General features: G+C 34.5%; 1 protein-coding gene across 1 annotated transcript in view; it reads right to left on the bottom strand.

Moving 5' to 3' along the window:
• The window catches only part of UNC13C (unc-13 homolog C), a 350,422-nt gene that overhangs the window by 71,139 nt on the left and 262,711 nt on the right, over positions 1-16,572 (bottom strand). The window contains exons 21-22 of the mRNA XM_025038961.1: positions 8,040-8,132; positions 2,180-2,329 (exon numbers count right to left, since the gene is read on the bottom strand). Of these exons, the coding sequence (XP_024894729.1) occupies positions 2,180-2,329; positions 8,040-8,132 (243 nt within the window). The remainder of the gene's footprint in view (positions 1-2,179; positions 2,330-8,039; positions 8,133-16,572) is intronic.

A 16,572-nucleotide genomic window follows, 5' to 3' on the forward strand; every position in this document is an offset into this window, starting at 1 on the left:
TTCTATCATATAGTCGATCAGAGTTTCATGAAAACTTTTCCGGCTTTTCTCCCTCCCCCTGGAATGCCCTTCCCTCATTTCCATACATTCAAACCCTATCCACATTTAAGACCCAATCCAAATGGAATTTCTACTGATAGACTGAGAAGGAGATTATTACTCTATACATGATTGGGTTTATTTGGGTAGCTTTCTTATTTTTTTCTTTCTAACCTATTGGCTCCTGGAGAACAGAATTAATATCTGACTTTTGAAAAATCTCCCCTAAACAAGTGTCTTTTATGGTTACACATTCTGAAATAGCGCTGAGAATTTCTGTAACTCTTCTTGCCTCATATAATAATGTTTTCCAAAAATTTTAAATCTCACAAATTTTTTAAGCTAATAGATGTTTTTTCTATATTTATACACTTTTTCTACTAAGAATTAGAAGAAAACATATATGATGATATAATAAGGTATAATTTTAATAATTAAAACTGAGTAAAGTAAGAATCTAAAAACACTGAGAATAAGGGTCCACCTGCTTTATGTATCAGCCCCATTTTATAGATGGTGAAATAGATTCAAGGTCCCTCGGCTAGTAGTTGACAATATCAGGATAACTAAAAATTTCTTGTATGTTCCACAACATTTGGTTGCAGTATAGAAAAAAATACATAGTTTTACTCATGATAAATGACATAGTTCTACACTGGTAGTTAGAATTCTAAGAGCAGAAGGCATTCCAGTAGGAATTTTAAGAGAATCAGGATTGCTTTGTCCTGATCTCTATTCACCATCACATTTATAACCAAATTGTGGTGTGTTCATGTGATTCAATCCTGTGTTATCCACAGAAAGAGCCATATAATAAGATAAAAATTTCAAAGGACTGTGTAAGAAATTAGGTGATAAAAGCGTACATTAAGAAACTAAAAAAAATGAAGTCTTTCTCTGTCTTCTTTTCTCTATTCTTCCCTTTCTTCCCTCCCTTCCTTTCTTCTTTCTGCTACTTTTCTTCTATACTCAGTTGCCTGCCTACCTCCTGCTAGCTATCTAATTACCTACTCTACTCGTCCATGTTCTAGATATTTCCTCATAAAGAAAATAAGACTTAATTTGTCTCCCAAATATTGAAATTAAAGTGATAAGAACATTAGTCTTACTTATGTAGTAAGATTATACATAAAGGGAAGTGGAATTAAAATAGAAGTCATAAATATGGAGAAGAGGTTTTCCCTAATTTTTCTTTCTTTTCCTTATCTTTAAAGAAAGGTATCGTATCTTTCTTATTTATTTTGGTCCCTTTGGTATTAATTGATTTGCCACAACAATATTAAAGGAGGTAACATAGGTAAACTACCAGGTATAACATTGGTCCCTTGGTAGGCATTTGAAATTATTTTTTGGTTTCTCTTCTATCTTCAGTTCTGGTTTTAAGCATCACTGTCTAAAAAATCATGTCGCTGGTTGCTTTAGATCAATGGTTCCCAATTGTGCACACATTTTAAAACATAGGTGCCCTTGATCCTTCTACAAGCTTATGAAATTAGAACTTCTAAGAATAATAACTGAGCAGAAACATTAAAAAAAAAAGCAAGTTTTGGTTAAGAACACTGTCTTAGTTGGTCATAAAGGCCTTCGTTCCCAGCGACTCCCACCAACTGGACTGTAACCTCCATGGAGTCAGAGACTGCATCCCCCGTTCATCTCTGTCTAGTGCCTACAGTAAGGTTTGGTACAGAAGGACACTCAAATAGCTATTGAAGGTTGAGTTGAGCAGCAATCTACTTGCCTCTGAGCTGAATTAATTCTACCCACATTTGCGCTATTCTCTTCCTCAGCAGGTTTCTGACATGAAATCAGCTATTCTGGACTCAACTCAGTCTTTTTTATGTCCAGTGGGTTGCAAAACAATGTGTTATCTGAGGAGTATGAAACCCCAAATCTCTCCCTCCTCAGAATAGCAGCCTCCTTGGTTATCAATATTTATTTCCTCTCCATTTTTCCTTTCCTGCAATCACTCCTGTTTTTTTTTTTTTTTTTGCCATCTAGTAATAGACTGAAAGTGTTTTGCTTTATAATGAATTAATATATTTCTGTAGGAGCCTTTTTAAAGCTGTCTTACATAGAGGAAAACATTTTTTTTTCCCTTAACCCATATGAGTCAAAAGAGAAAACTGGGTAAGAAACTTACGTTTTGTCCAAGAAGTCCATGAGAGGTCTTAATACAATCTCTGCATCCATCGCCGCACTGTTCTTATTAGATGCGGTATTTCCATTTGCTCTCATTTGATTTAGTTCAAAACCCATCTGTTTTATACACTCTTCAATGATAAACTGGAAACTAAAAATAAGGAACATAATAATACCGGAATAAAAGCAAGCATCTATGTCCTCCTTTGCTCTTGTCTTTTTAATTCAACCTGGAGGAGATTGACCTGTTTCAAATGGTGTGAATTTCCTTGCTCATTAATTTTCAAATGCAATGTTCAGTTGAAAGAGATTTTGTTGCAATGAAGCTTACCTGAAACCTATATATGCAAAGCAGATAAAAGTAATGCTCTTCAGGTTGAATTGATTTGAGTAGGGGTTCATTCAGCCCCCACCTCTCACCATAATAGCTGAGATGTTTTTCTGAGAACTGTTTTGAAAAATAACTGTTCTGAAAGATACATGGCATCTGGGTAAACCTTCTTTAATTGACTTCTGAGACTCCACACCCTCTTGGCTTTCCTCTAAACTCTTTTGGCTGCTCCTTCTCAAGTACTTGACCTCTAACCACTGGACTAGGGTTGCCAGACTTAGCAAATAAAAATCCAGGATTCCTAGGTAATTTGAATTTCAAATAGTGAATATTTTTTAGTATAAGTATGTCCTATGCAATATTTGAGACATAGTCATACTAAAATTTTATCTATTGTTGATCTGAATTCACATTTAATTGGGCATATTCTATATATTATCTGGCAACCCTATATTGTAATTTTCTAGGCTCGATCCTTGGACCACTCCATTTTTCCATCAAAAATCACTTTCTTGGCAATCATGTCTAGTCTCATGGCTTCCATACCATCAGTATACTAGTGATTCCAAAATATACATCTGCAGACATGCCATCTAATGTGAACTCCAGACTGTTTTATTAAACTGCCTATGTAGCCTTTCCACTTAGAAGTCTAAGTTTCTCTTATGTAGAACATCCAATTCATCACAAATCCTCATGAATTATCCTAAATCTGAGAATCTATTACTTCCACAAACCTACTTACACCAACCCACCATTATCTTTCATCTGAACTTGTCTAATAATTTCCTAAATTGTCTCTCTGTTCAACCCTCTACAGATATACTGTTAAAATAGAAACCAAATCATACTCCTTTCTTGTTAAAAAATCTTGAATGGCTTCCAGATCCACTTAGAATAAAACCTAGAATGTATTTTATGGACTTAAAGCCAAACATAATCTGACCCTGGAAACTTCCATGATCTCATTTTTTTGAGACTCTTCTCTTGGCCACAATAGCCTGCCTGGTGTTCGTAGAATTCTCCAAGGATACTTTTATCTCATGGCCACTATTATGTTCCCACCCCCATGGAATGTCTCATGGGTCTCTTGGTCTCTCACTTATTTCAGGTATATGACATATTTCATGCCCTTAGAGAAATCTTCTTGAACACTTAACGTGAAATGACATTTCTATCATTCTCCATCCCCTCATAGTTCTTTTTTTTTAATTGCACTAATATTTGATATGTTGCATAGTTTTCATTTATTTGTTCACTGCCTGTTGCTCCAACCAGAATGTAAGTTCTATGAGGGCAGGGAACTTTTCTTCAGTGCTATATATACCCATGCCGTGGAATAAGATGTCACATGTGGTACAAAGAAGTTGCTCAAGAAATAATGATTGAATGTATCAATAGACTCTCTTTGTTCGACCCAATCCTATTGCCTCACCACTCTAAGGATTTAAATAGTCTGTGAAGAGTAATCCCTAGCGTTTTTTTTTTTTTTTCAGTTTTTATATCTGTTCACCATTTTTGATGGTTTTTACCAAAGTAGCAACAAATGAGATTTAAATAGTGGAGACTTGGCATCACCACCATTCCTCTATATTTTCTGTTACTTCCATATTCCCAGAAACAGGAGTAATTATAACACATGTGCAGGCACGCAAGAAAAAATATAAGGATAATTAAAGCCTGGAAAATGGTTATATCAGTAGAATAGAAATGATGAGGGGGAAAAGAGTTCATTTAGTATTGCAATCAAATCAGCCCCACTCCTCTTCTCCGTCCACAAAGATTATAGACTTCTTATTAGTTGAGAAATATCTAAATGCACCAATTCCTCAAATCTTGTATAGAATTTTAGGAATTTTTACTATATAATGCTTCCATTATTAAATAGAAAGAATATAAATATTTACCAATGTATACATGCATTCTACAAATAATTAATACTATGTGCCAATCTCAGTTACTAGGTGCTGAAGATACATTAATAAACAAAATAAATAATTTTTTTGTTTTCATAGCACATCGGAGAACTTTTATTTTAGAATCTATATTATGAAAATATTTTAATTAGCCTATTGTCTAATATTTCATTTTCTAGTTTTTTTGGTTACCTAATAAAGGAAATCTTCAATAGATTTTAATGATTTCAACTTAGGTGTTTTTCTTGCTCTTGGCCCTTTTATAGTAGGTTTATAATTTTGAGCATATAAGCAAAGCTTGATTCTACTTATACCATCATGCTGGCCTGTTTCTATCACTTCTTAACTTTCTTTATTGTTGACAACCTTCTTGCCCCTCTGGACTTGGCATTTTTATTTGGTCCTGTGATCTTTGGATCTCAGCTTGCCCTTATGGATGTGGTTCACTTCTTGGCTCTCTGCATATTTATCTAATGCAATAAAACATCTTCTTTCATTCTCAGCTCCAAAGGAATCCAAACGTATGACCATTTGGCCTTTACCTGGCTGGACCTGCCTTTGAATTTTTGTTAGGTAGTAGTTGTGGGGAAGTGTGATGGGGATGATGGAGAAGGTAAGAAAGGGGTGGTTGGTAGTGGTGGCAGTGTGTGTATTTAGTGAGGGTAGATGTGGTAGATATTTGGGGCAATAAAAAAGGAAGGTAAATAATGCTGGAAATTTTGAACTAGTCGATTTACCACTGGGTCATCAGTGATTCTGCTGAGTGTAGATAATAATCTTTTGCACTGATTCTCAAATCAATGTCTTGGGGTGGAGGATAGACCAAGCAGAAGGCATGACATTCATATTACAAAATTGTGCACACTGGTTTCTACAACAGACTCATAGGGCATACTCCCACCAGAAGCCAGCTCTGTATGTGAGATCAGACATATGGAAGAAGGGTTATCAGTGTATGATATACTGGCATTCTATCTTGGCATGAGTCCAGGGTGAATCAACACCTGCATCTCATCTAAAAATCTTTTGTCTCTATAATTTTTTGGCAAATTCTATCCATTTTTTTGGTTGAAAAAGTCTTTTATTAATCAGATTGAATTATTACCAGTTAGTGACAGACTCTGTGAGCACCCAAGAAGCCAAACATTCACAGAATTCCTATGAAATGTTCCCAAATTCTTTGTTTACTCAATTTAGCCAGCTGTAATGTTTGTTGGTACCAAACATATTATTAAAAGAAATGTAGTAAATAAAAACAAAACAAAAAACTAAAAAATGTGTGTGTAAGAAGAAATCTAAGTGGCACAAATTTTGAAAATTTTAAGAACATTTTTACGATAGTACTGAGGTGATATCACTTAGTCTCAGTTCCCAGATAGGTGCTCTGTGACCATGTCAGGAATCCAGGAATCCGGGCTTCAGATGTATGGTTTGGCTCTGCCCTGGCTTTACTGCAAAATCATCTCACTAGCTACAGATGGAATTATTTAATTGTGGGTTTTAATAACACACACGAAATGGAGTTTGGGCAACTAATTATGCAGTTAATTTTAAAGCTCTAGACCACTAATTTAGACTCTAAGAAGGGTAGATTCAGACTGAAATGATCCAGTTTGACTTCACAGCATGATCACACTGATCACCGCGAACTTCCCACCCATCCTGTGTGTGTGTGTGATATAGACCTAGTTAGTAGTGTAGAAAATAAAACCATAGCAACATGGACATAAGAATTATTCTTCTTATAAGGAAAGCATGACATGTGGGTTATTTATTCTAATAATCCTAACCCTAGTAAAACAAAATATTAAATTCTTTCCTGTATTTAAAAACTAATGAAGAAATAGCTACTGGCTAAAAATATATGATGGTTTCAGTGTCTTTTCTTTTTAGTGTCTCCGATTTAAAAGTGGCATAACTAACCCATAAATGTTTATTAAGAGGTATCTTTCTAAATCTAGGTTAAAAAAGAATGAAGTACTTCGAGTGCCATCCTAAGACACCACTCCTTATTTCCTAACTGAAGTTTGCTCTAACATTTTCAAATCATTATTTCAGCTTTTATAACCTGATCATTTCTCCCATAAAACAAAACACAAAACAAAAAGTATTATTCATAAAGATGATTTGGATATATTACAGAAAGTAATTTGAGTATACATTTTAGTTTATATTTTAGTTTCCATTCAGTTTAGTCATCTTATTTCCCATAAAGTTGCAAACACCCCTAGCTGTTATTCCTGGCCCCTTTTTTCTCCCCCTGGCTTTGCTCAACAATCTCTATTTTTGCCTTCCTGGTTGAAGAAAATAGTCTTTCTGCTAACCCTATATTAATTAGTATAAGGAGAGGTAAGCCTAAAATAGCTGACTGAAGGCCTCATTGCTAAGTGTTACCCAAGTCAGTGCTAATGAGGCCCTAAATGTCTGGAACAATGTCTGTCTCTCCAACTCCAGGTAAACAAAACCTTCAAATTAACATGTAAGCAAGTAAGCAGGATCATCTAGGTCAGCTAACAACACAAAACAGAAGGCAGAATGACAACCCCAAGCTCAGTGCAGCAAGGCTACATCTCACTCAGCACCTGAACTGTGAAGGTGGCTCCACAAAGACAATGAATACACCTCAGATACTGAAGAGGAGGCCAAGTATGGGATTTTTCTTTACTTTGCCTCACTCTTATATTTAAGATAAAAAATATGATGCTTTTGGTGTCTTTTTCTTTTTAGCATCTCTGATTTAAAAATGGCATAACTAATCCACAAATGTTTATTAAGATGTATCTTTCCAAAACCCAATAATAAGTGATGAGTGGAGTTCACAGATTTTTAGTTTCATTTAATAACTGAACACATAGTTTAAAATAGTAAGTCGGCATTTTTTGAGCTAATATTTAAACCAAATTCTGTATGAAATTAATGAACCTCTTCAAAGATGTGTTTGCTTTCCTGTTTATTTTAAAATTAGTGATGAAATGATGGCTTTTTCCTATAGGACTAAAATGAAATTTATATAGGATGAATTTCTCTCTCTTTAGACCAACGCCATGACAAGCAAAGTTAATTTTTTAAAATAAAGAATATATGAATGTGACAGTAGTTGCTCATTGAGTAACTGCATTAAGATTCCTAAGCCCTAAAACCCAGAATACTGATTTAATTCAGTTATGGAGTTGGAGTTCAGTTATTTGGAACTACAACCACATTGACATATATGGCATGAATGCAACTCATACTTCTTACGTATGTAAAGGTTTTCTCCCTTCCTTCCTCCCTCTGTCCTTTCAACAGCCAATTGCCAAGTTCTAAACACTAGAACTACAAACAGAGATGAGATATGGTTTCTGTCCCCATGAGGCATATGTCAAGTGGGGGAAACAGACGAGTAAACCAGAACTTAAAGCACAGTGTTGTAAGTGCTGCTGAATAAATGACACAGAGTTCTGGGGAGCGCATAGCAAGACATCACTATAAGATTGCAGGGCCAAGGAAACTTGCCAGAGGAGATGATGCTTAGATTAAGTCTCAAAGTTAAATGGATTTAGCCAGTCAGAGAAACAGAATTGAAGAAACGATTATTATTAACTGAAATAGAAAGTATTTAGATAATAACTTACCTTTCACCGTAAGTGACACTGAGCTCATCCAGAACACCATTGAGTTTAACTTGAAGTTCTTTTAGAATAGTACTAGCTTCAGGATCTAGCTGCAGAGAGATCATAAACAGTATTATTTTGGAGTACTAAGAAAACACGCCATTCTCTTGCATGCATTTTGCTTATTATAAGGTAATGTTAAAAACTAAAACCCACGTATACTTTTTTATTTCCTTTCCTTTTTTTATCTTTGAAATCAAATGCAAAATTTAGTAAATTCTAAATAAACCAGAAAACTTTTTATATATGGAAAAATTGATCGAAATGCACAGCATGCATACAAATAAGAGCTAGATAGCAAAGCCTTTGTTAATTACAGCGATGGGATGCAAGGCATAACAACATAACCTTCAAGACATGGTAACTTCATAACTTAGAAAAACTAACAATATGTTAGTTGAATCTATGTGTTGCTTTATAATATACTTTCTTCTTTAATATCTCTGTAAATAAGCCCATTAAAAATGAAAAAAATGGTAAAAAAAATAATTTTTGAGTATTGCATTGTATCTTAATTGAAGGTGTTTTCATGTTTTCCCAAGTACAGAAATAAATGGAATAGGATAAACAAAGTGTCCACGCGTGCCCACGTGTTTCTGGAAGTGACAGGCCTGACTTCGCTTCCTGGATGTTGAGTTACAACTCAGAGTTCAAGATTCAAACTTTCACATTTTACTTATTTAACATTTCTCTTTAAATGTTCAAGTATCTGTAGTTTGGAACTAAGCTATTGAGCATATTTGGGGGCAAAAGAAAAAAAATAATTAAATCAAGATAACTTTCTTTATGCTTGTTCTTACAGTGCAAACTTTAAAAGACAACTTTTTATCTGATTTCAGTTCTGAAAAGTGTTCATCAATATTACAAAATAAGTTATACTATAAATAAACACAAACAAACACATCAATCCATTAACTTGGCAGAATATTTTTGTAATTAAAGATCAACACAAACTTGACAATTTAGAAAAATCTACCATTTGTTAATTATGTTTTTGTGAATGAGTTGTCAAAATAGAAAGACATAATAGATGTATTGTATTAAGCTCATAGAAATTCATGTAATGGAAATCTAGAATATCCTCTGAAATTTAAGCCAATCTTCCTTTGAGTCTTTAGAACCTTGCACAAGCTAGTCTACTATTGAAAAAGAAGAGAATGGGCTAAAGACAACTCTTGTAAGTAGAACCAATTAAAAGAGGACTTAATTTAAGCAATGGAACCTAAGAAGGACACCAAATATATATATAGGACCCAACAGCATTTTAAATCCCTGGGAATCAGCCCAGGACCAAAAAGTAGTATATATGGATTCTGTAATCCTCCAAGAGCATTTCTATTATTAAGAAACTGCTAGGGAGATGTATTGTTTATATGCCTCAGCTGCCGGGTAGCTTTAAGTTGTATTGATGTGACTGAAAACCTTGGAATAGAAATTTAAAAATTGCATTTGGCCTCTGATACTTTATTGGTTATATCAAACCATTTTTTTTTGTCAGTTTTGACTCAAAGCCAAGTGATTTCAGGATTGGTTAGTTTCTGCCCTTCTATCAGAGCCATTATGATTTTTTCTGGACTCTATATCTTTTTTCTGTCTCCATTATCAGATAGGCTCACAGCTCTCACCTACAGACACACAGGCCACCATATAGATTTCTCTAGGAGTTGGAAAATTAGAATGTCCTTGAGTCTCCTACTTTCCGAGAGTTCTATTCAGCTACTACAAGTAGCAAGGCAGTGAGTGATTTAGAAAGATGATTAGATAGTACCTATTCAAAAGGATCTCAAACCTATATATATTTAAGCACAATTAGCCTAATAAACCATAACTCCCAACCTTTAACCAGGAAAACATATGTGGATTGTCTGCCCCAATCATAGGCAACAATGCAAGCTGAATGATTTTTTTATATTTTATTGATATTGTCTTAAGACCAATTTTAACCTAATTTCACTTGGACAAAAGTATTGGGGGAATAGAATGAAAGAGAAAGCCTCCCATATAGTTTTCTTCAGCCTCTCTCCACCTTGGCAAAATGTGTAGGGTGGTAGGTGGTAGTTCCTCATCCACACATCTGCTACCACCAAGGAAAGGGCTCAGACAGTAGAGTTCTCTTCAGGAAATGGGGTTGTTTATTTAAAATCTTTATTTTGTTTTTATAATAGTTTGATACACACATTGAAGTAGTTTGTTCTTCTGTTACGATGATGACCTTAAACCCATATGAAAATGATTAGATATGTCAGTTGGATAAAATTATGTTATTTTCCTACAAATTGTTTTAGTTCACCTTAGGTATTTTGTGAATGAAGATTTCTTATTGAATAATTGGATGTTACTTGAAAATCTGAAACTATCAAACTATAGCAATTTAAATATTGGTTGACAGTTTTCATTTCCTGATAGAAGCATGAGTTTCTAATTAGATGCAGACAGAATGTTTATAACCAGATCAAAAGAAAAAAAAGAAAACTTTTAGTTTCAGTTAAGCATTTGATATTTATCTGATCCAAACCATATCATTAAACCATCAAAATAGGAATAATAATTTTGAGGCCAATATTCAAATTGCAGGTTTTTGCAATAATAATGGGCATAAATCTCATACTCATCTAATTATAAAAACATTTCTTTAGGCAGGAATTTTACCAGTTGTTGAGTTTTTCTGCATTTCTTTATATGACAATTGAGGAAGTTTTTCTTACTCCTACAAACTCCATCAAATTTGTGAAAAGTAATAATTTGGGCTTCGAGAGTTTATTGTCTAAATTACCAAAAGTGTATATTACAAACCACTGGCTACTTTGAAAAGGTAAAAAGCTACCTAATTTTTTCCACAAAGGTTTAAATCTTAGCCTACTTCTATAATTCACATGATATCAAACATCAGAATTAACTTGTACTTTTTTTTGCTTCATTATTGAGTTAGTAAAAGCCAAAAAAAGACAAGAAAAAATTTGAGCTTTCAAAAGTCACATTAATAAATTTATTCTAATTTAGAAACTGAAACAGCATGTGTGTATGAACAAGTTAGTTGGTTGACAAAAAAAGAAAAAAATAAATGGCTCCATGTAAAGAGGAATATACTCAATGAAAATTTGAGAATACTGAATCAAATTCTGAATTTATAGTAAAGCTCTCAAAAGAGATTTTATCCACACTCTGAAAGGTTTGGGAATTCCACATACTAGGCTAGTAAAGTATGGTTCTAATGATCAGAATAAATCTTAGTCATACATAGGTAGATCTGAATTTTTATACCTTTGAGATATTTTACCCCATGGAGCTGGGGTAATATAAATGAGCTATCTGGAAGAGATAGCTAGCAGGCAAGGTATCTTTTAAGTTCTTTTTTCCTTAGAGCTCACTTCTACTTTTTCTTTAAAAGGCAATTCACTTATCACCTCTTTGTGCAAGGCTTCTCCCAAATGTTGCTCGTCTCAGGCAGTAAGGACTTTCAGCTTTTGCACTGTGCTTTTTACTATTATTGTCTACACAACATTATCTTCCAGTTGTTCTCTTATAAATATATATCTTCCATGTTAGAACTTTCATGGTAGCTTTCTATCCAGGCGTCTTGTTCAGTGTCCTGCATGTTTAGGCAATTTACCAAATATCGAGGAAAGTGGTAAGGGCAGAAAGAAGCAGGAACAGATTTCCTCAGAGAAAATCTTGATATCCAGAATGTTCTTTCTCTTTAGAATGACACTTTATTTGCATTGGCTATTAATACTTTTGCCTTTGACATCTTTCATTTCTTAGAAACCATATATTCTGAAGTTACTAACTTAATCCTGATTTCAAATATCTGTCTCATTGCCAGACCATGTCAAATTACATCCTAATATTTGGTTGCAAAAATATGGTCACCATACCCAGAAAGCATCTTCGTTTTCAGCACAAAGTCCCCTAAGGGACCTAAAAGGAGAACATGTTATTTTAGCCTCTACAACGGCAATTGTTAAACCAACCATCAAGGTCTTGCTAGAGATATATTAGTATCTTGGAAAGTGGCATTTAAACTCTTTTGATCACACAAACTCTTGAAAAAATAAAGACTTTGTATGAAAGGAGTTAAGGATCTTTAGTATGAGTTTTATTCCCTTTCCACAGAGTTCATTACTATCTCATTTCCTTTCTCTTTTCCACAGGCTCCTCGGCTGCCTCTCCTCACATACAGCTCATCAGAGTTCCATTATTTGTTCATCTAAAGTGCAGATGAAGAAGGACATTTGCTCCTTGACCCTCATCTCCTCAGGGTCAAAACTTTGATCATTACTCTGATAGGTGGCATATCCTTCTCAAGATTTTTGTAGAAAATCCTTTAATAAATGCTAACTGCACCACTATGAGAGAGCAAGCATCATTTCCAAAAAAAAATGTTGTTCAACTAGAGTTCTTGGTTCCTTCTTTTGTTTCAGCAAACATCCCTATCTTTCATCCCTCCATCATTATTTTTATTATCCCATTCTATAAATGTGCTCAAATAACATTTATGTTAAAACAAAAAATAGAACAAATGATAAAAGAAAAACCTCAACTTATTTGGAATTACTTTCTCATTGACATCTAGCTATTATCTTTTCTACTTTTCAAATTATACAAAACATGAGTGTAAAACTTGTTGCCTCCACATCCTTATCTCTTAAATATTCATTAAGTCTCCGTAGTGTGGCTTCTGCTCTAGAGACTCCACTGAAATGTTCACATATAGGTTACAAATAAACTCCTAATTAATAAATGCAGTGACTTCGTTTATCCTACTCAGCCTGCATTCATACTACTGTTTATTTCTCAAACTCTTTATTTTCTCGCTTCTCTAGAAACTATCTTCTAGCACTTCTATTTTTCTGCCCATGATTTGTCGCTTGTCTTGACTCTTCTTCCTCTGTTTATCCTTAAATATTGATGTCCTTCAATTTTGCCTTCCCAGTCCTTTTCTTTTCACTCTATATCCTTTTCTTGAGCAATCACACTCATCTATATGGTATCAACTACCACCTCTATGCTAATGGCCCCCCAAATCTCTTATCTACAACTTTGAAAGAATGTCTGAGTATCAGGTCTGTATTCCCACGTGCCTACTGACCTTTCTACTTTGATGACCTCAGCACATCAGAGTGAACTTATTACCTTCCCATCCTTAACTTACTTCTCTTCTTATTGTCTCTGATTTGATTGATAGCATACAATTGTTTAAGGCAGGATTGTGAAAGTCACCTTTGACTCCTCTTGTCTCCTCCTTCCACATTCACTTAGATACCAAATATGATTGATAGTATCTCTGAAATGTTTTCTCCATCTGTCCTATCCTCTTCATTTTCTGATGCAGAATTTTACTCATCCAGATTGTATTACAATTATCTCCAAGTTGTGCTCCCACTCCTGTTTTCCTTCTTCTATTGCATCCTCCTGTTCCTAGAGTTTTTAAAAAGCCCAAATCTGATCATGGCACCTGCTGACCCCCCTAGTGTCTTTCAAGCAGGAAAGTACTTCAAACAATTTCTTACAATCTTATCTGAGCTCTTGCTATTTCTTTTATTTTAAAAAGATCACTTCTCTCCAACCTTTCTATTTGACTTAAAATTGATTCATCTGAAAATGCCTGGCTTAACTTTTTAAAAATATATGTTTGAGAAATCAGGGAAATTTCCCTAGTGAATCCGGCCAGAAGTTACTTTGCTTGAAATGTAAATCACTTTGTAGAGCTATGCTTTTCAGCATGGATCATGTGCTACACTGCCAGAAATAAAATACATGGTCCTCTCAACTGCAAACAAGCCCCAGCTCTGTCCTGTTTTTTCTTTTCTTTTATTCTTTGAGGAGAGACCCTCCCAAGAATGTACAAGATAATTTTCAGAGACAGACTATGACATTTCCTTATGCCATTTGGATTTGAATGAACTGTTGTAGTAGAGGTATCAGTTCTATAAATTCATGCTTCCAACTTCTTGGTATCAGAATGTTGAAGAACACTAGTGGCTGTCTCTCATCCTTATTGAAGATAGTATGCAGTAAATTCACCTGGCATTGTGCCAACCAAATGCCTTTGAGATATATTAAGTTAGGTGTTTCAGCCTAGACAACTGAAGGAAAAAATCTGCCTTATCTTTTTATAATTTATTCAATGTATTTTCGAGTTTGTGAATATATGACAAATTATTAATTTTTCGATTTTGCGGAACTTTAAAAATATTTTAACTTCAAGCCTCACATGAGTGTCATGAACTTCTTTTCTCATAGACGTTTTTTTTCCTTCTCACCTACGATACATACACTATCCCTCTACTCGATGGATTGCTAACAAGGTTATTCTCCTTATAACCACAGGATTTTAGAACTAAAAGGAACTTCAGAAATCACAGTTCAAATTCCTTTCTTACAGGTGGGGGAAAACAAGGCCTAGATAATGTGTCATTCCACATGACATGTTTTGGGGCCACATGAGGATTGAAAGGCAGCACTATGAAAAGCTATATTAAGAAATTTTCTTCCAAAAATAGTCATTAAAAACAAACATGTATAATAACTTGACTGGAAAGGAAGTTTGGGCTTGTTAGCTTCAGTTATTGGCTAACTGAAATTGGACAGAGTGGGGATAGGTCAAGAGTAGAAGAAGTGAGACACAGAATATACGTTCCACTCTGCCAAGTAGAGGAAGAGGAAGGATTGGCTGGGTTAGAGTAAGTTTTACCAGTTTCTGCATTGACTTACAGTTTGTTAAAAGGCAGCATAAACAATCAAAGGGGGGATCACAACATCACCAAATAAGTCTAGTATAGAAAATGGCAGTAAATCAAAATTCTATTTCTCTCCCTTCTGGCTGGGGCTTGTATTCTCTCTCAAGTTTTCTTAAGATTTAGAGAGAGGTTATGTTAAAGAGAGACTTGGCAGAACAAGAGTGACCCTTGATCTTTCTGGAATACTCTAGAGATTGAGGTTAATAAGCGGCACCTGCCTGGGTCTGTATTTCATTTTGACATGGATCACCCACCCAGAAACCTCTCAGCCTCCTACGTAGCACCTTTTCTTAATTTCACAAGTTTAGCAGTTAGTTGAACTTTATGTGGTAGTAGTGCTAGAGTCTCAATCATATTTATTAAACCATGTCAATGCAATTTGCCCTCTGGACCTCATTATTCTCTTAATTTTCTATTAGGTCCAATTTGTTAACTCTAATTGCAGTGATGGTTAGGAGGAGAAAGAAAACAGGCAGTACCTGTATGCTGCTGCAATAAAAGCTCAGCACTTCAAACATCCAGTCCTCCTTGTTGTCTGCTGCCATGAAACTAAAAATAACTGTCATTCAGCCAAATGACATCTCACCTTTGAGCTTTATTTATACAATAAGAGGCTAAGGGTTTGAGTTTATTCTTTGAATTGTTGTGGGATAAGATACAACAACTGCAACTTTCATTTGAAGTATATTTTCAAGTTTTGAAAGTTTTATGGGGCTTCTCTCCCACAAACCTTACCTTTTTAATTGATCTGACTCCCCTAATAAACTTAGAATTCTTTAAGGGTAGGGTTTTCATCTAGTAATTATTGTACTTCTGGTGCCTAGTAAAATTTACAGCTCATAATAGGTGCTTAGCAAATAAATGTGTTGTATGACCTAACGAAGGCGTAAATTCTTTATGTTCAGTGTGCTCTAACCTCTGTTTTTCATGAGATAGCCAACTTTCGGGAAAAAGATCCTTAAAGCAGTCCAGGCAGGAAAGGGAACATTTAGCTTCTAAATATCTCTTTCAATGGGTGCTAAATGAGATCTCTGCTCTCATTGCTGTTTTTGTTTGACGCCTTGTAAGCTCCTTGAGGACTAAGGCATTTGTTTTTAAATCTTTTTTATTTCTTAACTCCTGTCACCTACAGATATAGTAACTATAAGCAGATAACAACAGAGAATTCAATTAAAAAGAAAGAATGTTGCGAATTGCTTTAGGAAACATTTTAGGATTAAAGGGAGGACATAATATAACTAGTTAAAATTGTCTATTTTATTATCTAGTAACATTTAAGACATACTTTACTAATTTTATTTTGTAATTGCTGGAAAAAGAAAAACAGCAGATTCTCATTAATGTATTAACTAGTAAAATATATTTCTATTTATGATGAAGATAAAAGGTGAGCAGATCAGAAACTTGAGAGTAAAGCTTAGCCTCTTTACAACTATACCACCTTTTAAAATAAGATTATATATAAAATGTAAGCATAAGTCCAGATGTTAAAAAAAAAAATTGTAGGGTATTTATATATGACTGCAAATCGCCCACCTATATTGTGAGGTTATATTCTTTAATACAAATATTTGCCTGTGCTATTGCATGTTGTCTCAAGGTCCATTTAAACACACTGAATCCCATGTGTTCTCAAGATTCAAAACACACTAAGTAGATCAGCTAGGAGTGGTGCACGGATCAGACAAAGGAGTATTCTGAGCCATTTCCTAATTATCTGGTTGCTGTTCTAAAAGCAAAGAGGAGTAATTCTC

This window comes from Pteropus alecto, unplaced genomic scaffold (assembly GCF_000325575.1).
Source record: "Pteropus alecto unplaced genomic scaffold, ASM32557v1 scaffold86, whole genome shotgun sequence".
NCBI classification, from domain to species: domain Eukaryota; kingdom Metazoa; phylum Chordata; class Mammalia; order Chiroptera; family Pteropodidae; genus Pteropus; species Pteropus alecto.